Genomic DNA, 24,815 nt, shown 5'->3' on the forward strand with positions numbered 1-24,815 from the left:
TTGTTAGCTTGAGTGGGTTTAACCCCCCACATTTATCACCTGATATGATCTTTGAATCTGGCAAGAATTCCTCGATTAAGGTGTAATTTTAAATGACTTTTTGAAATTAATTTGTTATAACACTTTATTTAAAAAATAAATAAATAAATAAATAAATATATATATATATATATATATATATATATATATATATATATATATATATATATATATATATATCTCCATATATATATATATATATATATATATATATATATATATCCATATATCATATGTCTTATATTTCCTAAATATATTCCTACCCAATTGTCTAAAAATGATTATTATATTGTTATTATATTATATTTTATTTTATTGTACAGAGACTTTTACACTAGCATTTTCCCGGCTTCGACACAGGAAGTTGTCATTCCGTAGAGTGAGTTGGCACGTATACCGGAAGTACATTAGTGTGAAGTGGAGTCAGGGTGCAGCAGAAGTTTTGACAGATTCCTGTAGGCCTTTCTGCGAATATTACTGATTTTACTTCACATTCTGTAAGTTCTGATACAGCTATTTATTTAATTTCTCTTAAGTCAAATCAGAGCTCTTATGAATGCGAATAATTGTGTGTGTACCTCAAATAACAAAGCGGATTTTCTGATATCTTGTACTGCTCTGACAGAGACATGTTTATGTATGTAAGTTTGTTGACATATGTATCCCTACTATTCACACATTTTTTTTTTTACCGATATATTTCTATTTTTATCTAGTAGTACAACGTCTTATTTTTTCCTCGTTTGCAGTCAGTCTAAATAGTTCTTGACTAAATACATTCGTAATTCGTTCTTCATATTTGGTAAGATCTGTCAATAAATGTTTATTTCTCCCTTGATTATAAAACAATTTAGGTGTTAAATTTAGATTTTCTGCCTTTAAATTCTAATCTATTATTAATTATTTGATAAACATACCTGGTCTGACTAGTTTTCTTCTGTTTAATGAGCGAACCTGCTCTCTGTGAGCAAGTGAGTTTGGATGATTTACTACAAAACCCAAGAAGTTTTTCCTTGTATTTGACATGCATTGGTTTTTTGATCATGTCTCAATCTGTAAAGACCTCAGATGGTCTCATCTTGTGTCTGGGGTTCTCTGTTGTAGACATAAGATGGTGCTGTTGTATCACTTGATGATTTAATGAGCATCACCTGAGGTCTTGAGTGTCCTTTTTTTTTTTCATGATAATAAAATAATATGAGTTTAATTTACTCCAAGGATTTCGTTTAGACGTAGTACATATAGGCCTGGTTTCACAGACAGGGCTTAGACTAAACCAAGATTAGACCTTATTTCATTTATGTAGCTTTTTATAATCATACCTTAGTGCATCTTGAGACAAAACAATGGCACTGACGTGTTTAAAGATATATCAGTGCAAGTTGCTTTCAGTTAAGACAGCTCAAACATGCATTTTAATCTGGGACTAGTTTAGCCTTTTCTGTGAAACTGGGGGATAGTTTCCCAAATCTTGTGTCTGTCACATGCTTTATGCTAAATTATGTTCACAGGGCCTGGTAATTGATGTCCATTTAATCAGATAGACTGATCACTTCTGATATGTCCTCACAGACTTGCAGGTAGCCGTCATGAGTCTTCAATGGACAGCCGTGGCTACATTTCTATACGCCGAGGTATTTGCGATACTACTACTATGTGTCCCGTTCATCTCCCCAAAACGGTGAGTTTCATGTGTTAATGAAATGCATGTTAAGTTAATAGTCCACATAGTTATCGTAGTAATCTTAATAACTAGGGCTGTCAAACGATTAATCGCGATTAATCGCATCCAAAATAAAAGTTTGTTTTTACATAATATATGCGTGTGTACGGTGTATAATTATTTTCTATATATAAATACACACACATGCATATATATGTAAGAAAAATGTGTTATTTATATATAAAATATTTATATATAATATAAATATATATACACAGTATATACATGCAAATATTTCTTAAATATATACATGCATGTGTGTGTATTTATATATAGAAAATAATTATACACCGTACACACACATATATTATGTAAAAACAAACTTTTATTTTGGATGCGATTAATCGCGATTAATCGTTTGACAGCCCTATTAATAACATCTGATAGTCGTCAGGTTCTGAAAACTTTCATTTCTGATCCATTTTCTCCTCTCACACCAGTTTTCTTCAACACTGGCCTATTTCCAGGAAAGATCTTTTGATCTTTAGCCTAAAAGAGTATTGCCAGTACTGAAATGTGTCCATTTGTTGCGAAATAATGTTGTTGTGCAAAAGCCCTAATAACGAATTGCTACTCTGAGCATTTAGTTTTTGATTTGGATGTTTTTGATTTCAGCACTACCAGGATAATTAAATTCTGTGCAATGCTTTTATTTAAAAAAGGTCTTGTGAGGGAGTTATTTCTTAATCTGAGAGCATTCACATGATCTTCCAAACATTTCAAAGGTTGGGGCACTTGGTAAACATTTTCCTTGAATCACAAAGAAACCCTCTGAGAAGCATTTCTTTTTGTCTTTTTGAGGAGTCGCACAGATTCTCGAAGACATTTGTTGGTGCTCCCTTTTAAGTGTGTTGTAAAAATGTAAACCTTATGATGTTCTTTGGACTTGTTGAGAAAGATCAGTGTTATCTTATGTGCCTTTTTGCCCTCTGTTTATTAAGGTTTTATCTCTGTCGTTGCCTTTGTAGATGGAGCAAATTTTTCAAGTCTCGACTGGTCTCTGTCATAACGACATATGGAAACACTGCCTTCATCGTCATCATTTGTATCCTTGTCTTTCTGCTCATAGGTGAGCTTGAACACACCTTACCGCATCGTTCCCATTAAGCAGTCTTCTTCAAACTTAACTGCATAAATGTACACACACCAACACATGGCAATGAAGTCAGTATGATGTTAAAGAGGATATATCATTAAAAATACTATTCACGCCGTCCCCAGTCCACACAGACCATTTGTTACAACTAAGTTGCAAAAGCGAGTCATTCAGAAATAATCGCTGTATTCATTCCATAATGCGCTCATTAGCATATGACTGTCTGCAAATACATATTAATGCTTATTTAGTATTCAGCAGCTTCGCACTGTACATTATACACATTATATACAAATTATATGAAAAAGTATTTGAAAATGTGAAAAGTATGAAAAAGTTAGTCATAACAGATGATTAACATGCACTACTGTTCAAAAGTAAGTTATATTTATACACACACAACTGTTTTCAAGATTAATAAATAACAATAATAATAAGAAATGCTGAGATGTATTATAATGATTTCTGAAGGATCACTGAAGATTGGAGTAATGATGCTGAAAATTCAGCTTTGACATCACAGGAATAAATTACATTTCAAAATATATTCAAATAGAAAACGGTTATTATAAATTGTAATAATATTGTAAAATATTTTTTTTATTAAATTAATGCAGCCTTGGTGAGCATAAGAGACTTCTTTCAGAAACATAAAAATATATATTTGCCAATTTTTTGAATTGAGTATATGCAATAGTTTAAATAAAACATTTAAAGTGTAAATTTTGACAGCCCTACAAACATTACATTTGTGCAAATTCTCTCTTTGACGTTTGCATGGAATGAACTAGATTTATGAATGAAAAATAGAAACCAAAGTTTGTGTTTCTGCTCTACAGATGCATTTAGAGAAGTGAGAAAATACAGTGTGTCAGAGAAAGTGGATCTGAGCAACAACCCTGTGGCCATCGAGCACATCCACATGAAGCTGTTCAGGGCCCAGAGGAACGAATACATCGCCGGCTTCGCTCTTCTCCTGTGTTTGTGAGTGTTTTTTCTCTCTCTCTCGCCTCATTTTCTGTGACACTCGCTCCCACAGGTCTCTCCCGCTTCTGTATTTTACCCACCTTAACATGTACATCATGTCTCGCTTTGGCACTGGTTTTCTGAACACGATCAGTTACATGGCCTGGCTTCATTTTAGTTGATGGCTCTCAACAGATTTTCTGGACAAGCTTTTAAACAGAACATCACCCTTTCAGAACAGGGTCGTTGGGTTCTCCACGTTCTGTGCCAGAGTATTCAAAAAAGATGTACAAGTTGTTTGATTTTGACTGTGTGTTATGTTACAGTGCCTGCTAAAGTTACCAGCCAGCTGGCCAATAACGTATTTACTCACCAAACACCTTTTCATGAGTGTTAATTTAGGACCCTTGGTGTGCAACTACTGGTTGCTTTCAGTAGGTTTTGTCCTGAACTTGCCAAATGTTTCTCCCCTGTCAATGTAGCCAAGCCCAGCACTGCTGACCTCATCTGTCTCTAAATGAGACCATTCACTGACTCAAGGACATTCAAGACACATCGATTACTTGCGTCAAAACAAATAATGTTCAGTTTGAATGTTTATCAGTGATATTCAGTTCAAATAGTATCAAGGTTATATTAATGACATATATTTCAGGTCATGTTATGAAAAGTATATAAACTTAAGTAGAACTACTACAGGTGCAACTCTGTCATATGACAATAAACCAGGCTTGTTTATAATTTAAAATATGCAAATTAGTTACCATGTGCATGTTTGATATTAAAAAGTATATAGAATCCTCAGAAGACTTTTTTTTTTTTTTTTTAAACATGATCCACAACTATGTAGTATGTAATGGAGTGTTACAGGAATCCTAAAACCCAGAAACTTCTGGTTCCATCAACCCAAAGTCAATGTCTTGACATAATGTCTGTGGTTAACACAAGCTCGAGATATTTTCACGCTTTATTCTACGAAATAAAATGCATTAGTATCACCCCACTCGCTGGATGACTACTACATCCATACTACATCCAATCCTTTTACGGGTTGTGAAAAAGGCGCTAATAGAGGTTGTCGAGGACATTGAACGTCATCATGCCGAACAGGAAAACTCATCTACTCATTAGTCCACTTTCACAATCACGTGTTTATAATCACGCTCTTAAAAAACTATTCTATCTCAACTTTCAGCGAAAATAAAGAGTGAAAAAGCTTAGGGAGGATGACGTTGAAGTCATGTGACCGTAGTGTAGTTTGTTTATAGCCTAACTATTATTTATATAGCCTATATATAGCCTAACAATTACCGCTCTATTAAAGCACCGGCCACCTTGAGCATCAAAATACATGTGACACATTTTGTGGAGGTGGGCGTAGATACAGTGCAATGAAGTTGGCCAATCACAGCAGTGGCCGTTTACTTGCATTTCTGAAAGATTTAATGCCCCTTGAAATGAAGTGTTTATGAGTGAAAAATGACATTTTCACAAATATAAAGGCATATTAATGCAAAAAAACTTAGCAAACTTCATAAGCTAACCTATAGAAACATATTATAAAGGTCTGATAATGCATTTTATGACCCCCTTAAAGTTAGTTAAGAGTCATGAGAAACTGCTTATGCTCCATGCAAGATGTTAGTCACAATGTCAAAATTAGCACCAGTGCCAACTGGAAAAGGTCATATAAAGTCATATACATTAAGCATGTGAAAAACATGGTTGGATATTATTTTGTATGTTTTCTGCACGTTTGCTATAGTTCAAGCTTACTAATTTTACTAGCACAGATTTATCTTGCATCTCCACCTTGTTGGAGACAGTGTCTTTATTTATAGTCATGAAAGGTGAATGAGTTGTGTACGTGTGAGGCAGACAGAGAGCAGAATTTGTCGCTATATTACAGTAGACATGGAAAGAATCTTATGTTGAGCCGGTTAGGGGTCCCCCACACTGTTTCCGTTCACAAACCTCATCCATGGGTACTGAACGTCTCGCAGCCCAATTGGCCGGTTCGTTGTTGTGCACTATACGCAACATTTAAGAGTCTGCCAGCTCCGCATAGTTTTTCCTTACAGGGGTTTCACCATATTTTCTCTGAATGGCATATTATTTATATCCTGCTGGATGACTACTACATCCATTAGCGATACTACTTCCCCTGACTGCTGGGCTTGAGTGTCGTTTTCGTAATCACACGGACAGCTGCAGGACATGTGATCAAGCAACTGGTGACGGGTATTATATTTAGCCAGTGTTCATTGCATTCTCACTGGCCGAAAGGCCATGACTCCTGTTACAAAATGGACCTCTTCATCCTTGGCAGCAAACGCGCAGATGCCACAAAGGTGATTGAAGCAGCGTATGACAGTTTGACATGTGATTCAGGCGTGTTATGATTCAGTAGGCGCCACACATTTCCTAGTCCCACTAGTTCATATAAACTTAAATTAAACGTTCAAATGTTAGGCCATGTTTAATTATCGTATGGCTTGGAGATAGGTGCTATCTCTGAAGCGTGATGTTCTGCTGATGATGCTTCTGTACCTCTTCCCTCATGGCAGAAGAGTGAACAGGTGATGTGCTGGGTGGTTGGGGTTGGTGGTGATGTTTCTCGCCTTCCTGATAATTCTGGTGTCGTAGTGTGAGGCTATGATAGGCAGACTGCAGCCAATGATCTTGGAGGCTCTGCGCACTACTTTCTCTAGCTGTTGCTTATCCTGACTGGTCAGCACGCTTTCTATGACGGCTCGGTAGAAATGAGTCATGCCTTTCTGGCTAACCCCAAATTTTCATAATTGACGGAGGAAATAGTCTCTGATGGGCTTTGCTTACAATGAGACTGATGTTCAGGTCCCATGAGGGACTGGTGTATGGTGGTGCCCAAGAAGCAGAAGGAGACCCTCTCAACAACCTGATCATTGATGGAGAGGGGAAGGTGCTGGACTGCCTTCTTTCTAAAGTCCACTATCATCTCACGCATACCTATAGACTGAACTCGTAATGTGCATGTGCACGCCATCGGCGTTCTCACTGGTTCGCGTTTTTGAAGTTTGCGCAGAAAGAACTTGAGTTTTCTGTTAAAACGGTGTCGTGTTAGCGGCCCCTAAGTTAATAACTAATGGTCGTTGCGACGGAAGTGAATCAATCAAACTAACTTTAGCTGGACAATAACTTTTTTCTAGAGCTGCTATAAAGCCAAAACAATCTCTGTTACTTTAATTTCCTTTTATCACTGTAAAGCCGCTTTGGAACAATCTACATTGTTAAAAGCGCTATATAAATGCAGATGACTTGACTTGACACTTTGGTCTTAGATGTATTGAGGATTAGGTTATTGTCCTCGCACCACCATATGAGAAATTAAATATTATTTATACTTGTTTGCATTTGAGTTAACATGTCTGTACTGTATAAGCATGCACACTAAGGGATTACCTATATGCCTCATATTTGGCCAATAAAAATGTTTAAAGCACAGAATAGGTTAAAGTGAATGCAGGTCACCTCAGATCACCTTGTTACCTCATGCAGAGCATTTGACCAAGGTGTGGACTTCTCTTGCATTTATGCAAGTTGTGGCTGTCCATGGTTAAACCAATCTGCATTATGGTCACAACAGCCTTTAACAAAACCTTGGACCCTTTTACACATGTGGACATTGACATGAATGCATTGCATGCCGCATGCCTTTAGCCTCTGCATTCAAGCACACGGTTCAGATGTCATCAGCCTGCATCTCTCAGCTCATCTGGTTTTATGAAATTGTAATTTTAGAAGACTGACCATGTTAGGTGAGGAGAATAGCCAAAATGTGTACACTGGCTTTAGTTTGGCAAAAACCATTTGATATTTGACTATGGTCACACTTTATATGTCCTTAACTACTATGTACTTACATCAACAACAACAACAAAAGAGTACTATGTACTTTTTGTGTTCATGTTGTATTGTGAAACGCTTTTGCTGCTATTGAGGTGGGATACGGGTAAGGTTAGGGACAGGTTTGGTGGTATGGGTAGGTTTAAGGGTGGGTTAAGGTGTAAGGGAAGGGTCAACAGTGTAATTATAGAGAAATTAATTACAGCTATAATTACATGTAGGAATCTTTTGTAAATATAAGTACAATGTAAAATCACGTATGTACACAATAAGTGCATTGTATCAAATGATTAGTTTAAATGTTTAGTACTTGGTAGTTAGACACCTAATATAAAGTGGGACCCAATTTTTTGTCGTGCTGCCAGCCGGCAGTGATTAATGAACATTAATGTTTCCTAGAAATGTTTCTAGGAAGTGTTGTGCTTGGACAAGAAGTGTTTCATGCTTCAGGAGTGATGATTAGTAACCCAATCTCTGATTTTGGATTGACCATTTGTCCTGAAGTGGACCGATGTTATTCCTGCAGTCCATAGAAATGTCAAACAGGCATCTATGCTCAGCATCGACTCCTCCCTTTTAGATTTGCATGTTAAAATGAGCCATATGTTATTCAAATGAAGTTATGTGTGTGCCAAAGAAAGTACTCTTACTCTGAAATTCAATATACATATACAATAACGTGTTTTGGAGAAAAACATTTATTTCATAATGTGATTTTCCCCCCACTTTCAATTCTTTTACTTCAGTGAAAGGTTAGATTTTTGCAATTTGTTTTTTAATGAAAGATCAAAAGGATAAACAGTGCAGATTTATTTTTTTACAGCCATTTTTGATCATATTTACCAGGGGTGCCATTAATTCTGACCACAACTGTATATTTATATATACACATTATGTATATAATCAAATTCTATATAAACGTTCTGCAAGAAATGCTGTATAAGAGTGTTATAGAGTGTTTAATATTTAATCCATGTTTAAAAACATAAAGGTCTGGTTTCACAGACAGGGTTTAGATTAATCCAGGATTAGGCCTTAGTTCAATTAGGGCATTTAAGCAGCTTTCATAAACATGCCTTAGAAAAAAAACATTACTGATGTGCATCATGAAACAAAACAATGGCACTGAGATATTTTAAGATATATCAGTACAAATTGCTTTCAGTTAAAACATCTTAAACATGCATTTTAATCTGGGAGTATTTTTAAGTCTTCTCTGGGAAACCGGGGGAAAGTAGTACTGGTAAACCAAAGGATTGCTATGCTGTTGATAGGGCCCTTTGAGTAGTTGCTCTGTGGTCAAAAGGAAGCACTCAGCCCTAAATCTGTATGATATTCTGGTCTCTAGATATGGCGAAGGTCCATATCTGGGATTTTTTTCTGGCAAGTGAAAATGATGCTTCAGATCTTAAAGAATCATTCATGTCCAAGCACAAATGTGTGGGACGAGTTACACAATGAAGTTCATTGTTTAGATTTGGGGGTTTGTTCAAATAATAGTAATAGAGATTCTTGCCTTTGCAAGCACTACTAATTATGCCAAAATCTGTGTCAGTACAATGCAGTGTAGGCTGCAGCGGTGAGCCGTAATGATCAGATACACAATGACTGTTTAGTAAATCCACTTGTGTCTGAGTTGATGTTGTTGTTTTCCCTCCAGGCTGTTGAGACGTCTGGCCACACTGCTGTCTCAGCAGGCTACACTGATGGCCTCTAATGAAGCCTTTAAAAAGCAGGCGGAGGGAGCAAACGATGCTGCGAAGAAGTACATGGAGGAAAATGAGAAACTGCAGGAGGTGAGAGAGAGAAAGAGAGTTGTGTATGACAGTGCCGGTCCACTAAAGCTTTTTCATGACCCCCAAAGGCTTCCAAGGTGTGGTAACTTTTACCTGGTACCTGGTTAATGACCAATGGTGTAACTACAGGAGTGTGGCCAGGATGAATGTGTTATATAAAGGAACCATTCACCCAAAAATAAAAATTCTGTTGTTTACTCATCCTCATGTGGTTGTCTATGACTAAATGTCTATGACTAACACAAAAGAAGTTGGTAAGCTGCTCTAGTCCCTCAATTCAAAAAAGAAACAATGAAGTGAGTGACTAAATGATGACAGAATTGTAATTTTGAGATGAATTGTTCCTTTAATGGCTGCTAATCTGTTTGTGCTTTATTTAAAATTCCACATGCACTTCATTAGAAATGATTTGATGCTCTCGTGAGTCATCCCGGTTTGTTAGGTGTTATCCATCTCTCAGACCTCAGAGAAACTATCAATATCAATATCATAGTGCTGCAGACTTTGCTTTTTACCTCTAGATGGCACAGTTTCACATTATGTCTAGAATTACAATTACAATTTCTCTTTTCTGCATTTTAATATTTTTTAAAATATAATTTATTCCTATGGTGGCAAATCTTGAGCTGATTTTTTGAATGTGTCCATGAAGTAAAGTATTAATTTCTGACCCAACATTTTTAAACAGCAGTGTATTTACCTCTATGTATTTTTTGTCAGAATAGATGTTATAAAAATATTTTAAAAGTTACAATGTTAATTTTTAGACAGTTGAGTAGGAATATATTTAGGAAATATAAGAAATAATGTGTGTGTGTGTATATATATATATATATATATGAAAATATTTTGACTTTACTTGTGAAGAAGTCGTAGTTGATAACATCTTTAAGTAGGGTGAGTTTTCCAAAGGTTTGGTTTAGTGGTTGGTAGCTGAAAGGTTATATAGGTGGCGATGAGCTTTCACCATTGTGCACTTGAGGCACTTCAACTCATTTGCGTCTGACGGACTTCCAGGGAAATTCAAGGGAGCTGCCAACCGATTTGTATAGTTAACATCTGTAAAATAACCAGAAGCACAAACAGTGTAGAGGGGAACTATAGTTCATTAGATCACTTCCACATTGGCAGGCCTTTTCGAATTCAGTGGAAAGAGAAAGTGGCGAGTGTTATTCTGTGCCTTCAGGGTAGAATATATATATATATATATATATGACATTCAGACCCCACCTAAAACAGGACACTATCAGAGAACCACCGATGACACTCGTTTGCTCGAGGCACTAACTAGTATAATTTAAAAATAAAAATTAACAGCGTTACATTTCTCAGCAGAGTCTAGTTATTATCTTGTGGCATTTTCATGTTTAATGCATTCAATTATTATTATTATTAGTTGTATTATTTATGTACTATTATAGTATTTATTAATATTTTGAATTAGCTTTTATTTATATTTTTAAATTCTATTTTATTTCATTTTGTTTTAGTAAATTTGTTATTTGCTTTTGTCATTTTTAGTAGTTTTTGGTTTTAAAAAAATATTTCTATATAGCTTTAATATTTATTTCAGTTTTAGTACTTCAACCTAAACTTTATTTCAGTTGGTTAAGTCAAGTCATTTCTAATTATTGTTTCATATTTTTTAAGTTCTAATATTTCATCTGCATTGATCTGGTCTTCCTTGCATATATTTAGCCACTTTTACACTTCACTATGTCCATGCCTTTTGATTATTGTAGCCAAGAGAAACAAATAAATGCACTGACTGTCATAACAATGGCAAAACAGCTCGAATGTGGTATGCCATTTGCAAACACTGCTATTTCCTGGATATGCATGTCTAGTTAGTTATCAAAGCCCTAGATACAGTAATCACATGCAATGTTATTGGCTTTAGCACATGTAGTTTGTTAGTATGTAGATGCCTGAGCGTGGAGAATGCTGGGATAGATTAGCACCGCGTGGCTCAATTACAGTGCTGACGTGCAGTAGGTCACCGCTTTGATCTTTGCATGCAGAAGCATGGAACACGTGGGTTATCAGACACATGGACATATGCATACTACCATAATTTACTTCTGTCAAATGTTATAACACCATAAACAAGAGCACAAGCCATACTGAATGACAGATGGTGAAATATTTCAATTTAGTAAATGAAGTTTGACTCTAGCAGAATGAGGCCTGTAAATCTCATTGTGTTTTCGAAGCGTCTGGGCTGGATGCGTGTCCTTGAACAGGGTGAGATGACCTGACCGGCCTCTGTGATCCATTTTGCTGCGGTTATTATTGTTTGACGCAAAGGTCAAAAGAACCAGTATTGGTCCTGTATTGATCTCTGATCTCTGTCCAGGGTCAATCCATCCTCCATCACTGTCCCCAAGCAGGTGTTAAAGCACTCTCACATTTAATCAAGTGAGAATAAGATCATGAAATTTGCATGATTCTGCTTCATAAAATTAAGTTATATTGCAGCTATTAGTTACGTGAAATAGTTTTTTAATAATTCATAATGCAATTAGCCAAGACGACTCCTTCGGTAATAAAGCACTGATCATTTTTATGAGGGTGTGGCGGCTGGAATGGATCATATTCTACACTTTATGCACTTTACTTTTTAGCAAATCCACTTATAATGTTAATCAAGGTTTTAAGGGCGCTGTATATGTGAACAGCTTGTAACGAAACTTAAAAAAAGAGACCTTCCTCAACTTCCTAGGTTGTCTATGAATGTCTTTAAACTGATTTTTTTTTTATGTGAAGGATGTTTTTGCCTGAAAATCACGTTACTATGGACTGACCCACATCTTCGGAAACGTCTTCAAATACATCTGACCCAGATTTAGTTGTTCCCAGGGGCCAGAAAACAACTTTCTCCTGTGCGATGTGATTTAAAACACTCCCCTGGGTTCGTACCCTTGTCCAGCTCACTTTACAAGGGGTCATTTCAGAATGTCCACGTGCCTTGGGCTGCAAAACTTGAGTGGTTTAGCATTAAATATTCACTCAGTCAGGTTTTAATGGTTTGTGGAACATGTACAGAGACTCATTTCACATATGAGAAACTTTCATTACATTAACAATCTTACAAGAATGCTCCTCATGGCATTATGTGTTAATTTTTAAGCAGAAAAAGAGTACAGTATGTCTGTAAGCAGACTTGAGTAAGCTTTGACTATTATGGAAGTTTATTACTGACCTCTTGAAATCAAAATTTCAATGAAAAACTCCAGGCAGGAAATGTGTAACCAAACATGTTGATCAGCGGTTTGCAGAAGCAGCAATGAAATCGATCGTTTTTGTTTTGTTTTTGCAGGTTATGCAAAAAAAAACATGAAAGTTAGTGGTATTTACACCCACTCGAGCGATTTGTTTGCTAAAAAGAAGCCATTGAGCATCGTCGAGAGGTTAAAAGGAATTGGACAGAGCCGTAACTGCTCTGGAATTGGATTGGATTAAACCTGCCAATAGCGCGCCAAGTGGATATAGCCAGTTTATGATTGGTTCCTGCAAATTTGTAATGGGAGCAGCAGAGATAAATGTACAGGTTTCCAGCCTGAGCTGCAGGGCGAAATCAAATCACCGGCAGATCAGTCTGGGTTTACCCAATCTACATTTAGCATTTACACTTTCTCTTTCTTGGAAAACAGAAATATTGACGACGTCTTGGTCTCGGGACTTGCTATTTTTGGTCAAAATGTGCAGTATATGACACGTGGCTGTATCCCACAATGCAGTGCACTCATCTTGACCTTTTCCAACTGATTTTCACTGTAAACCAGAATATCTGCTGTGATTTCCTTTTTTCCTTACTATTTGTATGAGATGATAATAGGATGCTACTTGCTAAATTAAACATGCGAAGTGGTGAGGTCATGTGACACATTTGCATATTGCATACTCTTTCACTGTTTAAATAAAAATAGTATTTAAGTGTGCACTAAATAGTATGCTGGCCACTATTGTTAAAGTCCAAACTTACGTACTGGCTCTATCAATAAAATAACCAATAAAACAAACAAGAAAAATCTCTAAATAATTGAAGCCATGGCCTACCATTTAGCGCACATGCTCTACAAAAAACGATGTTGTGTACTATTGGAAGATAATTGGCATAGTTATTTTATTATTTACATTCGATTTTGCTGTTAGAGGTTATTGTATTTAACTGCTTATGTTGTTTGATTTGATCAGACCATTTATTCTGTAGTTTTCTGGTGTTTGTAAGTTGTTAGTTATTAGTAATCTTTCTAGAGAATGTTTTCTGTTTGTAGCAGGAATGAGCAGGTCAGAGGTGAACGGTGGTTCAACATATGGTGGTTACTCACTAACTGAATCTCCTAAGATGATGACACAGATGGAGATCATTGATAAACCTAATTTTAACTTGATTACAATCCCTGGAAAATAGAGCACTTGTTCTCTCCGTAACTTATGGCCTGTGAAACTATCATTTGTCCCATTAAAAGTTGAGCCTACAGGACAGATGATTGGGTTTTCTGTGAAATGTTTTGCCAGTCTTGCAGCTAAATTCCTGTCCTTGTGTTTATCTGAAAACATCAGAAAACGGTTTGCAACCTATTTGGCCTGTTTTCCTGAAAATGCAGGATGGAACTTGATTTTAGTCATTGGAAATTTAGTCAATAACAAATTGCACAATATACCATGTATTACCAAATGAAACAGGGGCTTTCGCACAGGAGGAATCTTTTCATAGTTCCTTGAACTAATGGCGGAAGTAACCGGTTTTTGGTGTGTTCGCACAACAGGAACTGGGAACGATTTTAGTTCTAGGGACGGCTTTTGGGGGAACTCTATTAGCTACCACTTCAGAATAGAGTCTAACCCAGCACAGTAGGAACTACCAGTAATGTGACTGAACGCTGATTGGCCAAACACGCGCGAAACGGGCATGCACCATTTTTTTAAAAACCGTGTACACATACAGATTATAACCTATTTACTCCATGAACTAACTCTACAAACATGGAAAAAAATGATAGATGGACCTCTCAACCTTTATGCTAAGGAGAAAATCCAACACCACTTTGAGGAGCCCAAGCGAAACATCATGTATTTCTGCTCAGTTAGCGACATTGGCCATTGACCACACGGAAAACGCTAATACTTTTTCATAAGCCGTTTACTTTCTTTTATATAATCTATCTAATAACATATTAGACAGGACTGTTAAACAGATCATAATCTAATGAAGACTGAGAATGGGAGCGCTGTGTGTTCAGGCTCTGGCGTTCTCAGCGCCGTCAAAATAAAAGTCACAACAACAATCATGACTTAAGCTGCGTTCACACTACAAGCGACTTTGTCGCTGCATGTCGCCGGGCGTTCACACTACTGTTTGTGAGTGACATTCACGGATGGTACTCCATGTTGTAGAACAAATCCATTTTCTTGCCGCTACAAACAAGCATTTTAGAAGGAAAAGTCTAAATATAAATGGAATTAGTACATAAAATGCATAATATTAAAGATGAACAAGAAACGGCGAGTACTCTTTGCCATCGCGGCTATTTAACTGCAGCAAATGGCAAATGCCGGTCTATCTGGGTTCACGAAACAATTCAGGCTCGGAGTCAGCATGGCGAGTACCACTGTATGCAACATAAATTGTAGGACAATTTCTGACTGCTAAAATGAGCTTTTCATTCATCTTGCCTCGGTCGGACTCGGCACTGAAGAGTGACGGATCATGCGCACTCCACTGACTTCACTCCTATTGGTTGTCACTCCCGAAAGTCACTGTTCATTTGCATAAAGTTAAACAGATCTCAACTTTGTCGCGTCGCCGGACACGCCCCATCCGGTCGCCAACGGTCACTGTCTCTCCATTGAAATGAATGTATCGTGTCGCTTGTGGTGTGAACACAGCGTCAGAGGTCCTACTGTGGGTGTGAATGCAACCAGGAAAAGGGCCCTAGAGAACATTTTAGTTCTCGGGGAACCGCCCTGTTGGTTAATTCCTTAAACTACCCGGTGTGAAAGCCCCCTGTTTTGACATGAACTGTTTCATCACATAATCTACACCCTTGATATTATCAGGCAACATTTTTTGAGAAATAGCTGATCATTACATGAGATGACTAACAGAAAGACTGACTGTTTTTCATCAGAAACTCCGGCAAGCGGGCGTTGAAGTGCCTGAAGTGGGTGGGAAGGCCAAAGGTGGCGTGGAGGAGGATAAGAAAAATCTGACAGAAGAGGTCAGGAAACTGAAGGATGAACTCGACGCAACCAAGAAAGGTACTAAATGGTTCTGATTCACTCGTTCACTGAACTGCTCTGTTAAGCCCACTGCCGTTTACATGTGTAAAAAAATAATTCTATATTAATGCATCAAGTCGCTTGGTGAGCATAAATGGCCTAAAGTTTCTTCATGGAGGTTGTTAGTATCAATATATATATATATATATATATTGATGTTAGATGCAATTTAATCAATTTGTCATCACTAATTTGAATATATTTTAAAATGTAATTTATTCCTGTTATGACACAGCTGAATTTTCAGCATCATTACTCCAGTCTTCAGTGTCACATGATCGTTCAGAAATCATTCTAATATGCTGATTTGCTGCTCAAGAAAAATATTTTCAGTGTTGAAACCAGTTGTGCTGCTTAATATTTTTGTGGCCACTGATGCTTTTTTTCAGGATTCTTTGAATAGAAAGTTCAAAGCATTTATTTTAAATACAAATGTTTTGTAAGCTTATTAATATCTTCACTGTCACTTTTGCTGAATTAAAGTATTAGTTTCTTTAAAAAAATCTTACTGACCTCAAACGGTAGCATAGTTGGCTTCAGTTTTGATTTCATGTTGCCGGGATGTGAGTACAGAGTAAATCTAAATAATTCAGAGTTTAGAAAAATCATTTGGCCCCTCTGGTGACCCTGCAGTGAGCAACACAAGATGGCTGCAGCTGAACAAGACTCCTCCTCACAGAGGAATGAGCCTAGTAAGCTGGATTCCCATGCCTCCTTCCACATCTACACTGTATTTAGACTGTGCTTAGGGGTTCATGACCCTTTGCTGACCTCCCAACGAGTTCTGCGTAGGGTGATGGGGGTCATCTCGTGCCAAAGCACATTTTGAGGGAAGTGCACAAAGCTGTCAGTGAGCTTGCAATCAAGTCATTTTATTAATTTAGTAATAGATTTCAGATCAACCTGCCTTTTAAATGTCATGTAAATAAAATTAATAGTGTTATACACTTCCATTCAAGTCAGTAAGATTGTTTTAAACAAATTAATCATTTTATTTATCAAGGATGTATTAAATTGATCAAATGTAACAGTAAAGACTTTTATAATGTTACAAAAGATTTCCATTTCAAATTCATGCTGTTGGACTAGAACTTTCTACCCATCAAAGAATCCTGATAAAAATCAATCAAGGTTTCCACAAAAATATTAAGCAGCACAACTGTTTTTCAACATAGATAATAATAAGAAATGTTTCTTGAGCAGCCAATCAGCATATTAGAATGATTGATGAAGGATCATGTGACAAGATATATTTTAAAATTAGTTCAAATATAAAACAGTTATTTTAAATTGTAATACTATTTTGCAATAATACTGTTTTTACTGTAGGTGAGCATAAAAGACTTCTTTCAAAAACATTAAAAATGCTCACTGACCCCAGTCTTTTGAATGCTAGTGTACAGTATGTCTATCACATGGTCTCTTTTGATCTAAGTGTGCAGTGTTTGCTCAGAATAAGCTGCAAAGTGGACCAGACTTGCTGAAAGTCAAACGTCTGACTCTGTGATGCTACTGTAACCTGGAGACGTTTTTCTCTGCTGATTCTCTACACTGTTTGCGTGTGTGTGCAGCTCTTCAGAAGTCTGACAGTGATGTGAAGGCCATGAAGAAGCAGGCCGAGAACCTCACAACAGAGTACGACCGTCTGCTGGAGGAACACGCCAAACTGCAGGTCAGAGCTCACGCATGTCACACCTCTAACATCTTTCCCATCATAACTCTACAAAGACTGCAGCTTTCTTAGGCAGAATCCTAACTGAGGTGAAACCTGAAGAGAGCTTAATGATTCCAATAGCATCTCAAGTATGTGAGTTTAGACGTGGCCTGTCTCTGGTTAATCATTTATTCTATTTCTGAACCTCATTGGCATAAATACCTATCGAGTTTAAAGTCTGATTTATTGCTGTGAATCCGTTATTTTCAATTAACCATTTCATTGAAAGATGTTGTAAACCTGTATGAATTTCTTTGCAATCAAACAGTTGATGGGCCCCATTGACTTTCATAGTATTTTTTTCATAGTACTATGGAAACTTGAGGGTGAGTAAATAACAAAAAAAAAAAACAGATAAAATAACCTGTTCCTGTTCATTCTGAGGCAAGGTCATGGATCATTTCCAAGGACACGCATACTGATAAAATCTATGCCTTGATGCAGATGAAGTTGATAAAATCTATCAAACCACTTTCTGTTACTTTCTGTTTTCTTACTTCTGTTTCCAGTCCGCCCTGATGCCAGCTGTTTAACTTGGAGTGAAGTCAATCTGCCAGTCTTGACAATCTTTTTTTTTTGGCTGAAAGCACATATTATGATGCAGCTAGTGAACACTAAAGCCACTGTGGCGTCTGTTTTTACTGGGCTTAAAGGTATAACACTATTTAAAGAATGGCAGACAAATATCACAGACTGGATCCCACTTCACAAGATGCAAGATGCGTTCAAAAGTTGACATGTAGTTGCAAAGTTACTTCTCGTCAGCATCAAAATAAAGCGTTAGCAGATGTCAAGCAGACAGCCTACTAATACTCAAATGAGAGTTAGTTGACATCCAGTTGCAATGTTACTAATATTTAGTAGAACGTCTAAAGTTGACCATGGAAATAGTGTTAACAAAAAACTCTACCGTTAGAGCTACAGTAATGCTTTAATCCATAGTCTTGGTAAAAGCAATCTCAGAGATATTTTAGGTATCACACACACACAACTGCGAGGCAGTGTACAGTGGCTCCACTGGCACGTGTCCAGTTGGCGTCTGTTAGCATGTAGAGTGTGAACGCTACATTGAAACCCGTTTAAAAGAAAATGATATCAGTATATTTAGTAAAGTTAGAAATTTCACACATGCTGTCATCAGTCTGTTACTAAAATGACACGTTGAGAGTCAGTTTTCACACATGAGCACACATATAGAACCATAGTTGCATTTCAAGACCCGAGATACAATGTTTCTCTAAATGCACACAAGGAAGAATGTTTAATCTTTCTCATTTTGACCATTTATATGGACCAATGTATCAATACCTTAATAAACTATAATCTTTAAGCAAAATATATTTGCAAGTAAATATTGCAAAGCAAGTAAATTACACACGTTCTCCTCTCCACCTGAAGCGGGTGTGTGTTTGGGTGCGTCCTGCTTCACTGTGGCTGATTGTGGTAGAAGAGATTACTCACACTTTAATCACTCGAGCGAGGGAATCGCTGCATAAAGGTTTTTTTTTCCCTGAAGTCCATCTGATAAAGCTTTATCATACATTTTTCTCACAATGAAAATAGCCTCAGAAGCCGGCATGGCGTTAAAAACAAACATACAAACAATTTCCCTGAAGTCTGCCCTTGTCAGCTGACTCCTGGAAACATTAATGTGACGACTGTGTGTGTATGTGAGACACAGAGGGTGGGAGTCTGATGGACAGGCTTCTCTGGTTTACATATAAGTCAGCTGCTCATAAGAGACTGTGACACATGAACACATGCTGCAGTTACGGCCGTTACACGCTCAGCAAACAGCAACAACACTGCACTGTAAATCCCATCTCCTCATTTTCATTGCATGACATCACTGTTAGATGAAATGTTTTTGGCTATATATATATATATATATTATAGAAAATTTTATTTTTCAATGCACAAGTTCCACAATACAATTTTCACAAGTATGAGAGTTAAAAAATATTAAGATGCAAATTATATTTGCTAACTAAAAATACAATTTGAAAAATCTTTGCCTTTTAAAATTCACTATTCAAGAAATTTAAATCTGGTTTCTTATTTGGAAAAATGAAATGCATATATTTATGTGTATGAATGTGCTTGCGAATGAGATTTTCACCATTTTTAATAACTTCATTTTGAAAGGTCTTGTGGTGACCAATGAATTTTTACTCAAAAATATTCTGTGTAGTTCCTCAATTAATACACTTTTACAACCTACATGTATAATGATTAATCATATTATACTATATTTTCATAATTTTGTATAAAGTATAGTCTAATGTTCTAAAATAAAGTATAGCATGACACATTTCATGAAACTACTGAGATTTCTTGTCATGTCAGCCACTCAAAACCAGCAGCCAAATCTTCCAGGATTATGCAAATCTCTGTCAGTTGGAGATGTTCATCTTCTTTCTGCTCTGTCTCTGAACACAGGCCAAAAGTGATGCTCAACAGGACAAGAAATCAGACTGAACGAAGACCATCGTGCACCCGCTCTCTTTCCTGCATCCTCATTGGCTGATAGCAGCTCAGCTGGGCTGCGCATCACTCCTCTGGCTGTGTAAGAACAGGCTTCCGTTCTTCATTAATGTGCTTTCCATGTGATTCATTAAAGCCTGCGCAGGGTTTTCATTCACTTTTTGTTTTCTTTTCGGTTTTTGCCGTGAACTTCTGGTGTTTCATTTTTATTTCCAAAGTTTTGGTTATAAAATGTCAGTTTAGAATTGAAAATCTGCTGACATGAGTATTACATTTAATTTCTTGATTTCACAGTTTTGTATGTCAGGTACATTGAGCCTCATCCATGAATCACAAGCAGGGTGAATTTCTGTGGTTAAATCTCTCTTACGTAAATTGTCATTTTGAATTAAAATCAACGTTTTACATAAGCATGATTTCACAGTTTACACAAATGCATTCAGCTTGCGATTCATAAATGAGGCCCTTTGTTTTTATAAAAGGACCAAGAAACACTTTACTGGTTATTCTAGCTGAGATGTTTTCAATATGATAAGTGTTGGGGTTCAAACTTTAATTGTCTGCATTTGAATGAACAGTTTTTCTTGCTATATGGGGGAAAGCTTCGATCTTTCCTTTGAATATGGAGATTTGGTTTCAGTACAGATGCATGTCTTGGTTAATTTTAGATCTTTGATTTATAGGGTACACAACACTTTACACCCAATATGCACTCAAGAAAGAAAATCCCTCCAGTTTACGATCGACGAGCCTCGTGCTTCATGCTATAGGAAGATATTTTCGAATGTTTTTTTGGTCCTGGGTGTTGGATAGCTCCTTTTTTTTCTGGGCTATTGTAGAACAGAACGAGTAAACTGCTTCTTTCCAGTCCTGTCTGGTTTGAGGCCACTGAGTCGGTATAATCTGATACGAGCCTGGCAGGGCTGTTACAGTGGGTAAGAATGCCACTTTGGCAGGAACAGTAAAGCATCCCCAGCTGATATTGTGTTTCAAAACACAGCACGCTCTATCTCTGGTCTTATAGGTATTGAAATAATATTGATGTCACATTTGAGGGCCACGCAGTAGTTTTGCATTTAACATGCAGGTAACGTTTGGCATCGCTAAAGGTCACCGCGTTCGCTCTGGTTTACAGTTCAAACGTCCTGGGTTTCTCCGGGTCTCGTCTGGCGTGCGCAAGCAAATATCTTTGCAATCTTAGAGCAGTGTGACCTGAAAAAGGAATCAACCGGAATGACATCATAGCCGTGTTAAATTAGGGATCTGTGGGAACAACATTAGTGCTTTTTTGGGCTCCCAGAGGAAAGGGCATCGGGCTCACTGGCAAAGTGTCGGATAATTCATAGTCAAGACCTCCTGGACAGTTACCAGTCATAAGAGCACGAGGAATGCCATCTGCTTCCATGACACTAGTTTACGATTTCAGTCACTCAACGATTGGTTAGATGAGTGAAAAGTTAACCAGAGCCCCAGTTCAGTGAAAATGTCAAGCGTATACCTGAAGATCGTGCATTTTACACACGTGCTTTGGCTGTCATTGTGTGATTTTTCAAAACCGTAAATAAATGAATGAACTGTATGATACTGTTAAATGGGCTCTTTCTTTATAAGCATTCCTAATTGTAGCTTCTTCTTTCTTATATTATGTTTTTAACTGTGACTTGCAAAAAATAAAACAAAAAAAACATGCACTGTTGTGTTGGCAATGACAGAATACTTGCCCTTCATGGAACGTGTTGCGTAGTTTTGATAGCGTAATGCTGTTATCTGCCTTGAATATCTTCAGGAAAATGTCAGTCTGCATCACTTCACTACGAAATTTGTGAATTTATGTGTTCTGGTGATGTGCTGTAGTTGGGATATTGATCAACCAAACCAAATAAATTCTACTTCATTCAACTTGACTTGAGTCTGCAGTTATTTTTATTCTTTTTAATGTTTGTTTTAACTATTTTAATAAAGCCAATCAAATCTGTCATCATTCAAATGATTAATTGAGAGAATTTGACGATTAGATTTTTTTTCCCCGTTTCGTTCTTCGCACGCATCTACCATATGACTTCAGAAGACTTGAAATATTAGAAGTTTTGTGTCCTTATTCATTGTAATCGCATTGAAAAAAACGACTAATTGACGTGTTTGAAACGACTTTACTCGAGTGAGTAAAAGACTGCGAACCATTCCTTTAAATCTCAAGCAAAACTCAAAATAAACAGGTTTCCTGAAAATGTGCTTGCTGTGGGCTATTTCCTCAGGCAACTTGGGGAGAGAGGAGCTGTAATGTAAAATATGTGAAAAAAGATGTGTTTTTTGAACAATCAAGCATTCTAGTAAGCCCCAAAAGCAAGACTTAACCCACAAACACATGATCGTACTGTACATCTGCATAGAGAGATTATATCATAGAGATATTAACAATATATGCATGCCAACATCATTTGCACAGTTAACATGTTTATCAAGGTGGTCATTTAATAACATGCACTTAAATTATTGATAACCTGTATTGTAGTCCTACAACAAGGGATTTATTAATTAGCCTTTTCACATTGTATTCTCGCTGGAGTTGTTAAATCATTCATTTGGCTTTTGCTAAATGATTCACAGCATTGAAATGAGGTCGGACTGAATTTCGTACAGCAGGATTTTTCCTCCTTACGATCCGGCACACTTATCATCAGTATTCGGTGGGTAATTATTTTAGCTGTTGATATTAAACAGATGAATGCTTGGTCTATTTCTGTCTACATACCACAGCTAAAATCTGGGCCAAAGTCTCATCAGAGTCGTGAACTACGTGCTTCAGACCCAGTGACGAGGAACACTATTGAGCAATAACATTTATGTTATTGCAAACTTACACACATATTGCGTATAGGCTGTTTGTTTTGAGTTGGATGTGTTCATTGAATGAGCTCAGTATATGTACAGTATAGAGCAGGGGTGTCCCATCCTGCTCCTGGAGGGCTACTGTCCGGCAGAGTTCAGCTCCAACTCCAGTTAAACATACCTAAACCAGCTGTTCAAGCTCTTACTAGGCATACACACCGCCTGGCCAAAAAGTCAGGGATTTAAATATAACATACTAGAAACATAATAATCACTACAATAATGATCCAATCATTGACTTATTAAGCATATGCCTATGTTTGGCAACAGTTTTTCTGACCCTAATTGATGGAGTGTGTAGCTTTTCCTTTCTTAAACAATCATGTAGAAAGACACATCATGGCCGTATTCCAGGATGACAATGTCAAGATTCTGAGGAGCATGAAGAATCATTTTCACAGATGAACTGGCATCTCTGAGTCCAGGCCTTAAACTCATTGAAAGTCTTTGGGATGTGCTGGAGGAGACTTTACAAAGCAAGAATCCAGCACTCTGTAAATACAAGATTTGAACAAATATGTATGCACCTCTTGATGGAAATAACATTTATTTTCATCTAGATGCATAAATATTTGATCAAAATCTTTTACTGACAATGTAAGAGTCAAGCACTCTGTAAAGTCTCCTCCAGCACATCCCAAACACTTTATTTAAGAAAAAAAAAAAAAACAGTTTTACTTGTTGGTATTTTTTTTAATTTTCACTTGTTTGCGCACTTGAATTATAAGTAAATATCTTTAGTAGTTATTGATTTGCAAGTAAGAAAATATTTTTATTACCAAAACTCTTAAGTGGCTGCGTTTGCATTACCCTTCAAATTGCGCAAATAGAAATTGCGAATGGAAAATACGGCCAATGGAAACATGTCAATTTCACAAAAACTCCCATACGGTTTTCCGCGCGCATGAGGTGGTTTTTTAGGCAATTCGTATAAGGAATAGTTCGCAAAACTGCAATGGAAACAGTTTTTTCGCATTCACAGGTCACCTGCCGTAGCCTACGTAAAAGTCACATGATCATTCTTTAAAGATATGTTTGGACAGAAGACGAGACAGAGTTCTTCATTAAACTCAAAAGACAAAAGTATTACGGGAATACTGGATTCTAAACAACAAAGAAATGCCACAATTGATCAAGACCTCGGAGCAGTTAGGAGGGAGAAACACCCAGAAATATGTAGCCGCTCCCAAGTTTAAGGGGCTTTCCTTGCCATTGATGATTGGATAACGCTGTCATTTTGTGATAGTTTTTTATCGACATTTAGAAAATATCGCAAAAGTTTTGCGCAAATCTGTAATGGAAACGCATCTACTGTCTGTTTAATCTTCCTTTGTCTAGTGCTGGCTACTTAACTATTTAATAATTTACAATGATGTCAGATTAAGTTGACACACACACACGTATTTTGAGCAGTAGCATTAATCATTCAGTATTAATCAACTCCATTCCTGGCCACATGTCAATGTCCAATGGTCCACTGGTTCCATGGTAAGTTTTAAGGAACACCCTCAAGTCTAACTACCTTTAATTTAATAGTTGTTTATTTTTCTCCTGTTTTCCAGTTTCCTCTATTAAATCCAGTCATGCTTCAGGATGTTTTGCTCCTCAGTTCTGCTGAAGGAGTGTGTGTGTTCCTTCGGGAAAGTGACGTCAAAGCAAACCCTCTATGGGGACAAATGAAATCAGTTTGGATTTTGTCATCAATCGTCTTTCAAAGCATTTTGTGCAATTACAGACTGAACCTTTTTAAACTGCATGTCTATCAGATTTCGTTTAGATCTGATTTGTTTCTCAGATGCATTCTGTTATGTAATTAATTGTGCTTATGCTTAATTCACTTAAATACCTTGTGATGTACCATAGTGAGCTAATGTTAAAGTTAATATTCAATGCAAACTGCTTCGAGCTGTGCAATCCATCGTTGTTTTTGAGTGTAAA

The 24,815-nt window shown here is 36.9% G+C and overlaps 1 protein-coding gene across 1 annotated transcript; it reads left to right on the plus strand.

The window, feature by feature from the left end:
• Positions 1-392: 392 nt before the first annotated feature.
• bcap31 (B cell receptor associated protein 31) lies at positions 393-21,215 on the plus strand. The gene is made up of 8 exons (XM_079897834.1): positions 393-536; positions 1,612-1,720; positions 2,731-2,831; positions 3,698-3,842; positions 9,370-9,505; positions 15,640-15,769; positions 17,362-17,462; positions 19,944-21,215. Exons 2-8 carry the CDS (start codon positions 1,629-1,631, stop codon positions 19,980-19,982), a joined length of 744 nt encoding a protein of 247 aa, XP_079753960.1. The 5' UTR covers positions 393-536; positions 1,612-1,628; the 3' UTR covers positions 19,983-21,215.
• The last annotated feature ends 3,600 nt before the right edge of the window (positions 21,216-24,815 follow it).

This window comes from Squalius cephalus (assembly GCF_949319135.1).
Source record: "Squalius cephalus genome assembly, chromosome: 16".
NCBI classification, from domain to species: domain Eukaryota; kingdom Metazoa; phylum Chordata; class Actinopteri; order Cypriniformes; family Leuciscidae; genus Squalius; species Squalius cephalus.